General features: G+C 41.2%; 2 protein-coding genes across 2 annotated transcripts; one reads left to right on the top strand and one right to left on the bottom strand.

The window, feature by feature from the left end:
• The first annotated feature begins 2,703 nt into the window (after window positions 1-2,703).
• LOC134078060 (cuticle collagen 14-like) lies at window positions 2,704-5,206 on the top strand. The gene is made up of 3 exons (XM_062533686.1): window positions 2,704-2,762; window positions 4,524-4,739; window positions 5,103-5,206. The coding sequence occupies exons 1-3, from the start codon at window positions 2,711-2,713 to the stop codon at window positions 5,204-5,206; spliced, it is 372 nt and encodes a 123-aa protein (XP_062389670.1). The 5' UTR covers window positions 2,704-2,710.
• A 1,655-nt stretch (window positions 5,207-6,861) lies between these two features.
• Window positions 6,862-11,621, bottom strand: LOC134078047 (B-cell receptor CD22-like). Its single transcript, XM_062533675.1, has 9 exons — window positions 11,573-11,621; window positions 11,159-11,449; window positions 10,858-11,018; window positions 9,950-10,244; window positions 9,625-9,870; window positions 9,195-9,276; window positions 8,901-9,000; window positions 8,539-8,741; window positions 6,862-7,755 (listed from the first exon to the last, which is right to left on the bottom strand). The coding sequence occupies exons 1-9, from the start codon at window positions 11,619-11,621 to the stop codon at window positions 7,704-7,706; spliced, it is 1,479 nt and encodes a 492-aa protein (XP_062389659.1). The 3' UTR covers window positions 6,862-7,703.
• Between the last annotated feature and the right edge of the window lie 934 nt (window positions 11,622-12,555).

Raw genomic sequence — 12,555 nt, 5'->3', positions numbered from 1 at the left:
ATAGTTGCGTGCGATGTGAGGTACAGCTTTGATGAATTTATGGACGTGAACTTGTTTTTGTTTTTGTATTATGTCACTTCAGTCAGTGTACTGAATTAAACGTTTTGAAGTAGACAGCAGGTACATTTCTCTAAGAAAAACAAATGTGTATGTGTGTAGACAAGTGAGGTGTGATGCCTAACAACTTCCCACTTGTTTTTTTTTTTTTTTCACTTGATGCTGTGCACTGAAATTTGCTGAGATGTTGCAACAGTTGTGCACGTTAATAATATTTTATGCAATGTCATTCTCAAGTGAAGCTGCACAAGGGAGTAGGATACATTTCTTTTACCAAACAAGAGCGGTTTTACTACAGGTTTTTTATAAGGTAAAAAACAGTCTAATTATTCTAACTGTGCCAGCAAATTAAAAGTTAGTGTACTGATAGTAAACTGTAAATGGACTGATTGGGGTCACATACCCCTATGTAGCAACTTTTCTTGCGTTTTCATTGATACTGTAATCGATGATGAAGCTGTTAAAGCTCTTATATTTTTGTGGGGTTTCTGCATAGTGCATTACTTGGACTGCAAGTGGGAATGGCATGTCTCTGTTCTTGATTTGACCATATGGTATTTTGAAAATAACAGCCACTTTTATGCCCAGATAGCCTTCCCCACCCAACCCACTTAGAGATCCTATGTTTGTCTTTTATCAACAGTATTAGTGTGTGAAATGATAGTGTCATTTGGGTTGTTTTCTGTAAAATAGGCTTACCTCCACAGTTTTTTAAGGTTAAGAGAGAAAGAGGTATTTTTATTTTCCATTTGTGCATAATTATAAATGCAAAGCTGCGTTTTACGGAGATAAGAGAGAAGTCCATTTCTCATTTGGTAAAATTGCACATGTTGGTTCAGGTATTGTTCTATCTGATGAGAAATCATTGTTGTCAGTACTTTCTGAACTGTAATGCCTCTTTTGGGGTGACAGGTTGACTTTGTTGGACTGTAATACCTCTTTGGGTCCTAAGTGCGCAGGTTGACTTTGTTTTGGGCTATGTCCAGAAGTCAAGCGTGCACGCTGGATAGTACCTTCTTTCCAGTAGCGTCTTAGTTAGCTTGCTCCTCAGTATGCGTCCCTACCTACATTTGGACAGCACTAACTAGTTGGCGTCACCTGACTCGGGGAGGGGGGTGTGTTGACGATTTGCATGACGTGTGGAGCTTGACCTGCGCTGCGCAATGGATTATGGGATACCTGAGGGCAAAAAAGATGCATCGATGCACACTTGGAAATCACGCCAAACGAAGTACCCAACTAGTGAGAGCGCTTGACTTTCGGACAGTCTATTCTGACGTAACTTCTGGAAAATGCACACTGCCCAGCGTGCGTACTGATGTTTCAGACACAGCCTTGGACTGCAATGCCTCTTTGGGTCCTCAGCACGCAGGATGACTTTATTTTGGACTGTAATGCCTCTTTTTGGTCATGAGGAGTCCTCAGTGCGCAGGAGCAGGTTAAGTTTGTTTTGGACTGTAATGCCTCTTTTTGGCCATGAGGAGTCCTCAGTGCGCAGGTTGACTTTGTTTTGGACTGCAATGCCTCTTTAGGCCATGAGGAGTCCTCAGTGCGCAGGTTGACTTTGTTTTGGACTGCAATGCCTCTTTAGGCCATGAGGAGTCCTCAGTGAGCAGGTTGACTTTGTTTTGGACTGCAATGCCTCTTTTGGCCATGAGGAGTCCTCAGTGAGCAGGTTGACTTTGTTTTGGACTGCAATGCCTCTTTTGGCCATGAGGAGTCCTCAGTGTGCAGGTTGACTTTGTTTTGGACTGCAATGCCTCTTTAGGCCATGAGGAGTCCTCAGTGTGCAGGTTGACTTTGTTTTGGACTGCAATGCCTCTTTAGGCCATGAGGAGTCCTCAGTGAGCAGGTTGACTTTGTTTTGGACTGCAATGCCTCTTTAGGCCATGAGGAGTCCTCAGTGAGCAGGTTGACTTTGTTTTGGACTGTAATGCCTTTTTTGGCCATGAGGAGTCCTCAGCAGCAGCAGTTGGTAAAGCGAGACGATTCATAAAAGGGTGATTCCCTGTATCTGTTAGGAGTCTGGAAGTAGCTAGGTCCTAACTCCAAAGTTTAATTACTTATCCTGTGTCTGAAATAGTGTTTCATTGGCGTCACACACTATGACAATAACATAGTATACATTAATTTTTTTTGAAAAATACTTCTCTTATTGCTTATTTAGAGAAACGTTTATGTTTGATGTAATGTCACACTATACTTCACATTTGAGGAGTTCAGGGCCATGATTGCCTAGAACTTTTTTCTGGATGATTTGTCCTTTTTCTCATTGTTCTGTATCGTTGAGAGTGACAGTGACGACAAGTTGTGTTCTAGTTCATGTTATCTGAGTTCTGAGCTTTGCCCACCGACCTTTTTGTTCACCACTTTTTGCTACTTCTCTGTGGAATTTGAGGGAAGTTTTTCACTTTGGAGTCTCTGGAGTTTTTCACTTTGTGCCTGGATAACTCCAATGTTTGCCTTGATGTTTTTGGATAACTCTGCGTGGCCTCCAAGTAAAGAACTTGATCTAGTTACTTGTAGCCTAGGGGTAGCTACGGTTCCTGACCCGGGTTCAATTCCTTGGAAATCATTTTCCTATCCTTCATTATCCTATTCATTCCGGGGAATATGCATTAATACTGCTTTGGAATTTCAGGGTACTGCCGACATGTTTTGCAGAGGACACATGCCTATGGTCATTTTTCTGATTCTGCCTCACTGTAAGTAATTATGGTGGATCCATTATTCTTATAGTCGATTAATCTGTTTATTTTCTTGATTAATAGATAAGTTGTTTTATTGATAAAATGTCAGGAATTTCCGAAAGCCCAAGACTTTGTCCTCAAATGGCTTGTTCTGTCCATATTATGCCAAAGACATTTAAAATGTAAAAGCTGTAAAAATGTAACGTTTGGCAACTAACAGGTTAATTTTTTGTAGCCCTAAGTAATAATATCTGGAAATGTGAAATGAATTGTATATGGTAGTGTTGGAATATCAGTATAGCAATATAAGTTTGGTTAAACCCTCTAGAATGGCAAGACAATTAATTAATGTCTACCTCAAATCCACAAATTGCTACTGTATGAATCGTGTACCAATGGTGTTGAAGCAGTTAGGCTGCTATATCCCTATATAAAAAAAAAAAAAAAATGATTGCAATATTACAGAAACAGAAGTGATCAAAGACCATCTGCTCCCTTTAGAATCTTTAAAGGACAGTGTCATCAAATCCAATATACTGGTAAATACACTATATTGCCAAAAGTATTGGGTCACTTGCTTTGACCCCCCGGCCCCTAATGACTTAAGTGACTTCCCATTCTTAATCCATAAGGCTTAATATGACGTTGATCCACCCTTTGCAGCTATAACAGCTTCAACTTTTCTTGGAAGGCTTTCCATAAGGTTTAGGAGTGTATTTATGGGAATTTTTGGCCATTCTTCTAGAAGCGCATTTGTGAGGTCACACGCTAATGTTGGGCGAGGAGACTGGCTCTCAGTTTCCGCTCTAATTCATCCCAAAGGTGTTCTATCGGGTTGAGGTTAGCAATCTGTGCAGGCCAGGCAAGTTCATCCACACCAAACTCTGATATCCATGTCTTTATGGACCTTTCTTCGTGCACTGGTGCACAGTCATGTTGAAACAGGAAGTGGCTATCCAAACTGTTCCCACAAAGTTGGGAGCATGAAATTGTCCAAAATCTATTGGATAACGATATAGCATTCAGTATTCCCTTCACTGGAACTATGGGGCCCAGCCCAGCTCAGGGATGGCCCCTTCCTGTTCCAACATGACTGTGCACCAGTGCACAAAGCAAGGTCCATAAAGACATGGATGACAGAGTTTGGTGTGGATAAACTTGACCTGGCCTGCACCTCAACCCAACAGAACCCCTTTGAGATGAATTAGAGTGCAGACTGAGAGCCAGTCTCCTTGTCCAACATCGGTGTGTGACCTCATAAATGTGCTTCTGGAAGAATGGTCAAAAATGCCCATAAACACACTCCTAAACCGTGTGGAAAGCCTTCCCAGAAGAGTTGAAGCTGTTTTAGCTACAAAGAGTGGACCAACATAATTTTAAACCCTATGGATTAAGAATAGGATGTGACTGAAGTTCATATGGGGTCAAGTACAGGTGACCCAATACTTTTGGCAATATATTGTATATTGATAGCCTATTATGATTTTAACATTTGCATAGAATGCTATCTGATTTACACTAATGGAAAGAAACCATGAAACAGGTGTGCCTTGGGCTGTCCACAATAAAAGGCCACTCTAAACTGTGCACAAAGTCTTTGAGTTCAGCTCATGATGAATGGGGGCAAAAACAAAAGTGTTGCTTTTAAAATGTTGTTCAGTGTGAATATGTGAAGGCTGCTCGTAGTCCTGAATCCTCATGTGTCTTTGTATGTGTCAACGTTTCTATTTATGAATCATTTGAGTATGATGTAAGTGTCTGCTCGATATTCAACAGCTGCTTGTCAATCTGAACCTGGACCAATTGGAAATAATGGAGTCCCTGGAGAGAGGGGATCACGTGGACCTCCTGGAGAGAGAGGACCAAGTGGACCTCCAGGAAAGCCTGGATCTCCAGGAGCTGTGGGAGTTCCTGGACCAGTTGGACCGCCTGGAATGAGTGGACCTCCTGGAGCAGATGGACCTGCTGGACCTCCTGCTGTACCGTGTTTGGGTGAATAGCTTGGATGGATGGATGGATGGATGGATGGATGGATGGATGGATAGATAGATAGATAGATAGATAGATAGATAGATAGATAGATCCTTTATTGATCCTTTATTGATCCTTTATTGATGTTTTGAAAGTGATTGCAGTACCAGTTCTGGCAACAATCTTACATACGGTTCCTTTACTTAGCTAACTTGTCAGCCACTCCAGAATCCAGCCAAACGACTTGTTTTTTTGCAATCCAGGCCCCCGAGCCAAAATTTGGTTTGGCAAAATCCCCAAGGTGTTTCACTGAGTGGAAACCTTCCATTCGGGAACTATTTTGTGTATGTCTAACTGACATTCTGTGTATATCTTGTGTACTAGATCAAACTGGACTTTCAAGTATTGCCACGGGAGGGTGTGTCCTAGCAATTCTGGATGGTGTTATCCTGGTTGCTGTTGTTTTGTTCATAATGAGGAATATGTAAGTACCCGCTACAGTTTTGCATAGCTTTAGTTGATTTGAGTAACTCTACGCAAAGTTGGTTGATTTTACACATGTATTGAAAAAAGAAAACATAACTTTGCAGTTTCTCATGCAGACCAACTACCATGTAGGTACATGGCTGTCAACTAGATTATACCCTCCAGAACCCAGCAAAAATACTGTACATCTTACCCTCCTACATCTTACCCTGTGAGGTGTTTTCCAAAACCATAGTTGCTAACCTGTTAACCTGTTGTTGGCAATGAGAAATGGGAACTTACAGTAGTAAGTTACTATGCTATGTCTGCACATGCCTTTAAAGAATATAGGGTGTCCACTCCCCACACAGGACATAATGAAACTTTCTAATGAGGAGACAAAGCACAAAAACCTCTCCATAGGAATGCATAGGGTTAACTTGCAACGTCAACGTAGCAGTTGTCTACACATATTCCACGGCAAAAAAGTCGACACATGAATACACTGTGCCAATCGTGCGTTGTGATCGTGCCGCTGGAGCAAAGTTGGTGTCGTGAAGCCTTGCACACGGGCAGTTCTGCCCAAAACAGATGCCCGATAAGTGCCCAAAACAGATGCCCAATAAGTGCCCAAAATATGTTACAATGTGGCTGCCGAGTGGAGGGACCTGCCTAAAATGTCTTTGGGGACATACAGTATGATTGACTTGACGTGCAAGAGAGCTATCAAAAAACGATTGGCACAAAGATACTGAAGATACCTACAGTACCTCTGGGGTTGCCCAAATAACTGTAGTCTCAGAGGTTATACCTCACAGACATGTGCCATTAGATAACTTCCATGATTCTTTTTGCAGGGGAAATGCAGCAGTGAGAGACTCAGGAGCACAGAGCCCTGATGTGGACCCTCCTGATGATACATACACAGCTCTGAATCTCAGGACAAGAGCACCTGATTATGACACTCTTGATGTAAGTCTGTCACATAAACAGGTGGAATCATCGGATGGATTGCCATTGCTTTCACATTATGTCATTGTATTTACTAAAGCTGTACATTGATTCCTGATGTTTCCTGTTGTAGCATTTTAGGACTAGTGTTCGTGGCCGTAATAGATGAAACGTGCGCCTCTGTGAACTCCAGCTCATGTTGATCCATAACTCCATACTCCTCCAGATGGCAACTGACAGGGGACAGTGGTTTGCAATCACACTTATCACAGGCACAGATACCCATGTGTGTGTCTCTGTGTGTGTGCAATGTGAACAATGTGGCTGATTGAAAAAGGTGTTGTACCTTATCTTTCTATTAAACAATATACTGTGTAATGTAGTAAATAATGTGTAGATATGCTTATAAAAGTAAAGTTGGATGATGGAAAATCAAAATACAATAAAGTATTCTCAAGTTACTTTTTATACCGAGGTCAACCTCAAAATGATAATGTTAAGTCCTGTAGACACTCTAAAGGACTTAATCAAGGCAGCACTCGTTAGATCAGCACAAATGAATGTAGGCCTATATATATTTTAAAAAAAACAAAAAAAAAAAAAACAAGTAGCCTAATGTTTATTTAGCGATTTTCTATTTTTTTTTTGTCACATTGGACACAGGCACATCAAAAACTGCATCAAATGTTTTGATGTGCTTGTATCAGATGTGTTTTTGTAAACTGCTCTAAACCTTCGGTTGCTCCACCTGACATTTTTTTTGGTGGTGAATCTGTTGCACATCCATTAAGACTCGTAACCATGGTCTACTGGTTAGGGCACCTCTGCATTAAGGCAGCTCCTCTTTAATCTGCTAAACAAGGTAGCACACATCACTTGTTTATGATTCACTGAATTTATGTGCACTGCTCTTCACAACACGACTTGAATTTACACAATTTCCGCAGCCAATCAAATGAAAACAAATATCTATCTATTAATAAAAATAAATAAATAGATAATAAAAAAAACACATTTTGTTTGTGTCTGTATCTCTGTACACTACACAAATATAAGTGAAAGCAAAACATATGGAAATAATATTGCATACTCAACAAATGTCTGTTACACACACTGGGGTATATTTTCAATATCTAAATATTACTGAAAAGAAATAAAAACATGATCATTGAATACAATAACTGTATAACAATCTTTTTCACAATTTAGCCGTTGAAGGTGAATTTCAGCATCGGCTGAAAAGACAACTGTCATGACATGCACATGTAGCTGCAGATACTGTATGTGGATTGTGTTCAGTTGAAATGGCAATTTGTTTAAAGTATAACATATACGTACATCCTATTGAATTGTATTGTATGGCAACTGAATACGAAATATAACATAAAAATGCAAATACACCTAATTGAACAGAATGAGCCATTTCCGTCTCCACCTACTGTATTACATTTAAACTGAATGGATGCATTGCATGCAATAGCTGCAGGTTACTCCTGTCTTGGCGCTGCAGATGACCAGACGGTCAGGTCACCACTGAGGTCATCAGGCACTGACTCTGCTCCTTTGTGTTCAGCATCTGGGTTTGTTTACGGTGCTATAGATCACAACATCGTCCTCCGCTCTGTAAGAGAGAGTGAACATGCACAGGGTGGATTTAGCCTTCAGGGCTTTTCATTAAAAGCAGCCATTGCGTTGGTGTGGTTAGTGATACCTACCACCTATTCTAGGTATCTAGAGTGAGCTCCTTACAAACAAATAAACAACAGAGTTTTACAGCCAGTTAAAAAGCATAGTTAGCACCAATAAAGGCAAGCTACAGTATGTGTATCAGCTACTGTGTGTCTCAAAGAAGAGTTCCCAACTCACGACAGATTGATGTTAGCTTGCCAGTTTGTCTAGCTAACAACTAACATTATTGCTTTAAAGGTTAAAAAAACAGGGATATAAACAGGGTAGCCTTAGATGTACTGTAGGCCTACATTTCAATTTCTGCACTGAAGACAACTTAGCCAGCTCACATATTTCCTGTGGAGTGTCAGGTGTGTAGCGGCTATTGTTTTAGTGGACCTGTTGACACAAACCTGGTTGGATGTTGCACCTAGTGACTGTGCGCATTATGATGGTGAAGGATTTTGCAAGTGTCAAAGTTGAATAGAGTTGCCCTATCGGGCATACAGTACACAAGATATCATTGTCTGAGTAAACACGAAAGAAGCAGAATAGAAGAGAAGATACTGTTACACAGGTGATACTCCACCAGAAATATAAGCTGGCTGAAGAACCTCCCATGCATAAACCAAATGTAATGTATCTATAATGTGCCTCTATTCTCCACAGCCAGCAGGTGGCAGTGTGTAGCTTTGTGCTAAATGCTGTAGTGTGGGGTGAGCTGAGGTGTACTTACATACTGACACCACTAGAGGGATTAAGGATGCTCTGTGAAGCCTTCTCCTCAGCTGTAGAGTCTGGGACGCCACCCTTGTTTTTGGCCTTGAACTGAACGCTGGCATAGGCAGCATCTTCTTGATTTCCTGAGTCCACGCTGTGTTCTCGATCAGTGGTCCTGGGCATGGCAGAGATGTTGTCGTACAGGGGATTGGAGTCTTCCTGTTAAGTGTGGACAGAAACTAGAGTACTGAGGGAGCAGGGTGCCACATAGACAAGATTAAACATCACTGATCATTCATAATAATTAAAACACAGATAAATGACATGGACTGGACAGTCCTCACAACAGAAGGTCTTTTCTGTGTACGACTGACCAACCTGCTCAGTGTCCGGCATTCCTTCTCTCTGCATGCTCATCTCTCTGTCATCTGATGCCTGATGTGTTCCTGTGTCCTCCGTGGATGTCCTCCTCTTCCTTCTATGAAGTTAAACCACACACACACACACACGCGCACACACACACAAACACACACACACACACACACACACACACACACACACACACACACACACACACACACACACACACACACACACACTCTGTACTAAATGTTGACCACAGTGTGAAATTATTATTATGAATGATTAGGGGTTTCAAACGCTGAGATGCACCTAAAACAAACAATCCCAGTCACCATGGTAACAATCACCGCCAGTAAAAGTCCCACCGCTATGAGAGGTGATGTTGCATCCGCTGCAGGAGATGACAAAATGACAAAAGGTCAATCGTCAGAAATCAACTGTCCAGGTAAACGAGGCTAGTGTTGACAAGCACACATACACAGACTAATGTATAATATATAATAATATATAATATATATATAAATATTATTTGCCCATGCTGAGGTCTTTCTTGTGGCATCTGCATGAGCAATAAACAAAGTGTAACACAGCATAATGCTGAGTTTGGCTATTGTGTCCTCACACAATACCAACATGAAAGGTTCTTCCGTTTAAGCTTATGCAGCTTAACAGGCTTTGCTGATCAAGTGGAAAGCAGTGCTATAAGAACTGAAGTCATGAGTGTATCTCATATACTCACACTGGACACTGAGGGTCACTTCATGTGAGGGGTGTTTCTCATTTCCTTCAACAGCACAGGAGTAAGTTCCTGAATCATCACTCTTGACTGGGTCTAGGATCAGATCTCTGGATGTGTGTTTGGTAAGAGGTTCTCTGTTCTGGAACCAGATGTAGGAGACGTTTTCATGACAGCTGCTGGAGTTGCAGGTCAATGACACAGTTCCTCCTTCTCTTACTGCCGCAGAACTCATCATGACCTGCAGAGCTGAAGGGAACACAATATTATTGATCATCACCAACACCATGAGTTTATTCACACATTAGTTAGAGAAGCAGAGACTTACATGAAACCAGAAGAGTAACACCAGGACTTCCAGACATCTTTCCATTGGGATTATTTGTTATAAACCTGAACTGATATTCTCCTGAATCATTCTCTCTCACACTTCCTATTCTTTGTCCACACTCATTGATGTTGTTCCCGAGGTACTTGACACGGTTTCTATATTCCTCCTTCTTGCTGAAGTCTTCTTCTCTAGACCCTCGTTTATGCCAAAACATTTTTTTCACTGTCACATTATTTGGATAAGAGTAAGAGCAGCCCATGTCCACTGATGATCCAACCACAGCACAGATACTCTGAGGAGTGTAGGTCACACTATAACAACCCAGCACACCTGAAAAGAAAGTGAACAACACCATCTATGGTATTAAATGTACAAGCATCCCTAACAGGCTGTATTTTCCTTTCTGTATCACAATGACAGGGTCTGTCAACAAATTACAGTAAAAAAAAATGTAAATGTGAATATTGTCGATCAAACTCCGACAAACCCAAACCATCCTATAAGGTGCAACCTACAATTTACAAAAAAATGTCATAAAAATGTTAGCCATAGATTACATCAGAACATCCCTTAGAGTACACTGTTATACTGACAACATGACTGGCATGACATGAGCAAGAAACAGGCTTTTGCATGTAATCCATGGTGTTTTGCTATTTGTACAAAGAGTTTTGAGAAATGCATTTACAGTACTTGTACTGTTTAGCAAATCTCAAGGATGATTAGAGACATGTACCAAAGCGACTGAGAAAAACTGTCATATCAGTTATACTGTATGATTATGGAATTACTATATGACAACAGCAGACTGATCATGGTTGAAGGTACTTACACACTGAAAGTGAGGGACGATCCTCATGTCCTCTTAAAGCGCAGGAGTAACTGCCTCTATCTCTCTCACTCACTGAGGACAGGGTCAGTGTGTTGCCCCTGATGGTGTGTCGGCTGGTAACAGGTGTGTTCCAGGTGTAGGTGGAGTTGGTACTCAGAGAGCAGGTGGTGCTGCAGGTCAGTGTCACACGCTGTCCCTTTTTCACCCAGGCAGGACGCATCACTACCGGTAGAGCTGAAAAATGAGACTGTTCGTTATTCAGGTTTTCACAAATAATATAATTTTATATTTATAACTTTTTCCTCTTTTTAGTGGAATTACTGCATTACCTGCAACAGAGAGAGTGAAAGATGATTCAGAAGTCCATTTCCCACCCGTTGTATTAGTTATAAACCTGAAGTTATACTCTCCAGCATCACTGTATCTCACATCTGTTATCCTCAGAGTGCAGTTGTTATTTTTATCCCCCAGATAAGTCAGACGGCCCTGATGAGGAGTACTGCTGAAATCCACATCGCTGTAGTAATTCATCTTCCAGAGAGTTTTTTCTACTGTGTCACCCCTGGGGTATTTGTAGGAGCATCCAATATCTACTGATGAACCCAGGATGGCACATTTGCTTTTGGGGGTGAAGTTCACACCCCAGCCAGGCACTCCAAAAGCACCTGATGCACAATGAAAAATGGCTTCAATGAGGCAATATGTATAAACGGTATAAAGACTACATTTGTAATATTCACATGAGGAGACAAATCTCTATCGGTGCTGCTCTTGAATCTGAAACTGACTCCACTGTAGAGATAACTGTGATATTTGTCCGTAAGAATCTCCAACCATGTTTACCAGTGAACTAACAGGAGCATTGGACATGGCTACAGATGCCATTATCCTACATGATGTTTGTGTCCAATATCATCCATGAGGGTTCATTTTACAAAGCTACAGTAAGGGCAACATAACATAATTTTCTTCATCCGTTTTTTTTTACTCAATTATTTTGTCCAGTCATGCTAGTCTAAATGTGTGCAGGGAAATATGCAGAGTTGGGCCTTAGACGTGGTGAAGTGCAAAACATGAGCTGATCTGAATAAGAGGAAGCTGAACCCAACCACGGCCCTACAGAGTTTTACACTGAAGGTCACTTGTAGTGAAGACAGGGTGCATGATAGCTCTAATGAAATGGATCAAACCTGGACAGAAGAGTAGGAACACTGTCACACCAATGCAAGCTGCATGTGAATACATGGCTGTGTCATCCTGCAGTCAAAGACATAAAAAAGTCAATCATTTTACAAATAAGATGCGCCTGAATGTTACCACAGACAAATGTGTGTTCAGACACTGAAAGCAACACATTTCACCAACCTTCCATTATAAACACACAAGAGAACACATGAAAAAACTAGCATGGTTTTAGCTTTTAAATGGTGTGTGTACTGACTGAAGGTTTCCAGCTTGCTCTTACTGTAACATCAGAAGGGTTGAAGCATCAAATAATCAAAATGAGAATTGCCCTGCAAGAATAAGTACTTTCACAAGTATGTGTCCATAGGAGACCAGAGGAAGTTTCTCTTGTACTCACCAGCTGAATACGGCTGTTGTGAAGACTTGCTGTAGCTTCAAATGACTATGACCAGCTGAATATTGCTGTTGTGAAGACTTGCTGTAGCTTCAAATGACTATGAACCAGCTGACTATGGCTGTTGTGAAGACTTGCTATACTGTAGCTTCAAATGATCATGACTGCCGTGTCAAAACCAGAAGAGGAGGA

Source organism: Sardina pilchardus, chromosome 1, assembly GCF_963854185.1.
Source record: "Sardina pilchardus chromosome 1, fSarPil1.1, whole genome shotgun sequence".
Classification (NCBI taxonomy): domain Eukaryota; kingdom Metazoa; phylum Chordata; class Actinopteri; order Clupeiformes; family Clupeidae; genus Sardina; species Sardina pilchardus.
The sequence above is the reverse complement of the archived record's forward strand: the minus strand, read 5'-3'. Positions and strand labels throughout refer to the sequence as shown.